The sequence below is a fragment of the Somniosus microcephalus genome, chromosome 1 (assembly GCF_052327205.1).
Source record: "Somniosus microcephalus isolate GS21.2 chromosome 1, FLI_Smic_1.0, whole genome shotgun sequence".
Taxonomy (NCBI): domain Eukaryota; kingdom Metazoa; phylum Chordata; class Chondrichthyes; order Squaliformes; family Somniosidae; genus Somniosus; species Somniosus microcephalus.
This window is the reverse complement of record NC_140987.1, coordinates 100,482,910-100,486,012: the sequence shown is the minus strand read 5'-3', so window position 1 is coordinate 100,486,012 and position 3,103 is coordinate 100,482,910. Positions and strand designations below refer to the sequence as shown.

The following is a 3,103-nucleotide window of genomic DNA, read 5'->3' as shown; positions in this document are numbered from 1 at the left end:
TTCTCCTTTTCCAAATGATTGCAGGCACATCCTCTGAGGCGTTTGCTACTGTGTCATTTCCTATATGCGATTCATATGCGGAATGGTGGGATTAGGATCTGGTTTAACACCTCTGCTCGCCCAGGCGGGGAGTCTCCGAGAGGCAGTCGCCAGACTAAACTCCCAGCAACTGAGGGCGGTTCGGGGGAACACCTTTTAACAATGAATTTAACATCGACTGGACGAAGTTCCCCCAAATATGTATGCACACTGCAAAATAGTTTGGTTTCGGTAAGTGTGCCGCGCTGAGTTCTTTCAGAGTCCCCACAATAAGTTACAACCCGTGGTCTTATCTCCCTGTGTTTATTTACGTCCGCACAGGCCAAAACACCGACAACCACCAATGTCAGATTGTCCTATAGCTAAACAGAATTGAGTTCTACATTTCAGTGTTTATACCAACTGGGGCCGAATTTCTAAGAAGAATAGAGCTAGATTAATTCCAGTACTTTACATTCACTAATTTACGACTGTTGAACGTAATTGTTAGGCTGTAGATATTAATCTTTGATACAAAATGCACCCGGTTAGAATGCACGGCCAGCTCACACTGGCCCGCGTTGGCTGCAGTGTTATCTCGGTGTTAGAATTTATTGCTCAGATATCCCGCACCCGTTTATGCCGAAGAAATGTTGTCATTTAAAAAAAAAATCGGTTCCCTTTCCCGCTAAACAATCCATGAACAAAAAGTTTCCAGTTCTGTCCGCGTGTTTACTATCATTGCTGCTCGGATTCGCTGGGGTCCATTTGTTTTACAGGATTCGAGGCGTCACCAGTCGGGGACTCGTTCTACAGACAGAAAAAGATGCCGATTTTAATCGGTTTGTCCTTCACCGGTAGAACGTAAAACATTCGGGAAAGTGTTTCAAAGGCACGACAAAGAATGGCGAACGGGAGCAGATCCTGGGATTTACTTCTACCACAGTCTGTCCATCATTGGTGAGCGGCACTGTTCAAAATACATCATTTAAAATGTTTTGTGTTAACAGCAATGGGTGAACATCTGTCAGCATTATTTAAATTATTTTAAGCTAAACAAATGATTTATAAAACACTCCAATTGCATTTAGTCGGAAAGTTAGATTATTATTATTCATCATGTATTGCCTGGACACTTTTCAGTTGGTTTTCTAACGATCTCCCTCTTGCTCCATAAAAATTCTCATTCCCCAGCTCCTTCTCCTTACCCCATTCTCCCAAGCTCCTAAATTCCTTATTCCACGTTCCTCCCAATCCCTTCTTCACATCGAATTCCTTATCCCACGGCGCATGCGCCAAGTCATCCTATAAATCTTCGCCCAAACTCTCCTCTTTGCCAGAAAGAACCAAGAGTCCGCAGATGCACCTCAGTTAAAAGGAGAAAGAGTACCTTCATCTCAGCCGGAAAACGCCCCGGAGCAAATCGCAGCTCAGGACCAAGTGAAGTGTTGCTGCTCTCAGTGAATCATCAGGAGCAGATAGCAGAAGATCAGTCTGCAAAGAGCGAGCCTTTTCTCTTCGCCTCGACCCCGAAGGATCAGGCGAGGCTGGGGAGACAAGTGCCTGTGGATTTTAACTTCTGGAGGCTGAAGCATCCCGCAAGAACTTGTGCTCATGACACTGTGTGGAGACCCGAGCGTTAGGGGCCACCAGAAGATGGTGGGGCCCGAGGAAGCAGAGATCGACATTGTTGGGGATGAAGATGGGGAGGAGGATGAGGAGGAGGAGACCACCCAAAGGCGGGGGCTGTACTTTCTCAGTGCGAGAGGGGACGGAGAAACGCTGACAACAGGAGAAGCGGAGCAATCCGAGACAGACTGCTCTATCGACTCGGAGAGCAGCGAAGTGTGTCCCGACATCAGCGGGAAGCCCAAGGTGAGCCTGGTTAAACCTCCCTATTCCTACATCGCTCTGATCACCATGGCTATCCTCCAGAGCCCTCAGAAGAAACTGACCCTCAGCGCCATCTGCGAGTTCATCAGCAGCCGCTTCCCTTACTACAGGGAGAAATTCCCGGCCTGGCAGAACTCCATCAGGCACAACCTGTCCCTCAATGACTGCTTCATCAAGATCCCCCGGGAGCCTGGGAACCCGGGCAAGGGCAACTACTGGACCTTAGATCCGGCATCGGAGGACATGTTCGACAACGGCAGCTTCCTCCGCAGGAGAAAGCGATTCAAGAGGCACCACCACCATGAGGGCGACTTGGCGAAAGACCGCGGCGGCCTCATGCTCTACCACAACTTCACCTGTTACGGCCGGCCCTACCTCCTCCAGCCGCAGGCATTCGTTCAGCAGGCGCCCTTCAGGTACATGCCCCTCCCCGATGGTGCTGTCATCCCCAGCCCTGCTCACAGCCTCCCCTACCAGCGCCTCGGCAGAAAGCTTGCCCACTCGCAGCCCAGCAGCGCAGCTCTGCAGATACACCTTCAAGCCGTCGCTTCAAAGCCCGGCGCCGCTGGCTCCAGCCGGGCTTCGTTCAGCATCGAAAATATCATTGGAAGTTCAAATGCTCCATCGGGGACGCTGCCGCCCTGTTCAAACTCTCAGATCCAGTCTGATTATTGCAGCCTTCTCCACTCGGCCCCTTGCTTGCTGTCTACGGTTTTAAACATGTCCACAAGAACTGTCTATAGCCCCGGGAACACTCCTCTGCTCGGGACACTCTCAACCAGGCAACAGCTCCCTCTGTGCTACCCACCATAAAAGAAGTCGCATTGCCCTGGTGCCCGCCTCCCTCCTTCCCTCTCTCTCTCCCTTGGAGCTCCCCGTTCTCCCGCGGGACATTGTTCAGCCTCAGCCCGCTTCTCACCCGAGCCCAGGACTGTCCACAAAGTTCACTGAAAGCCGCGCTGGCGTCAATGCAGGACTGGCGGTGCAATTCGTTTTACGATTCAATCTATAATTTCCAGAGTTGTAAATTTTCTTTTACAATAACAACGAATTTGTTGGTTCTTTGACATTTGTGCTGAACGGTGTACATATTAGCGGCTGACCTGTCACACTGAGCTTGAGAGGATCCATAATTCATTAGTAAAATACTGCGGATGCTGGAAATTTGAAATAAAAACAGAAAATGCTGGAA

The 3,103-nt window shown here is 50.0% G+C and overlaps 1 protein-coding gene across 1 annotated transcript; it reads left to right on the top strand.

Moving 5' to 3' along the window:
* Positions 1-1,674: 1,674 nt before the first annotated feature.
* Positions 1,675-2,724, top strand: foxd5 (forkhead box D5). Its single transcript, XM_085985953.1, has one exon. The coding sequence runs from the start codon at positions 1,675-1,677 to the stop codon at positions 2,722-2,724; it is 1,050 nt and encodes a 349-aa protein (XP_085842079.1).
* Positions 2,725-3,103: the final 379 nt, after the last annotated feature.

Bases quoted from the DNA above. Each gene is read 5' to 3' on its own strand.
- foxd5 (XM_085985953.1), top strand. From the start codon at position 1,675: ATGGTGGGGCCCGAGGAAGCAGAGATCGACATTGTTGGGGATGAAGAT.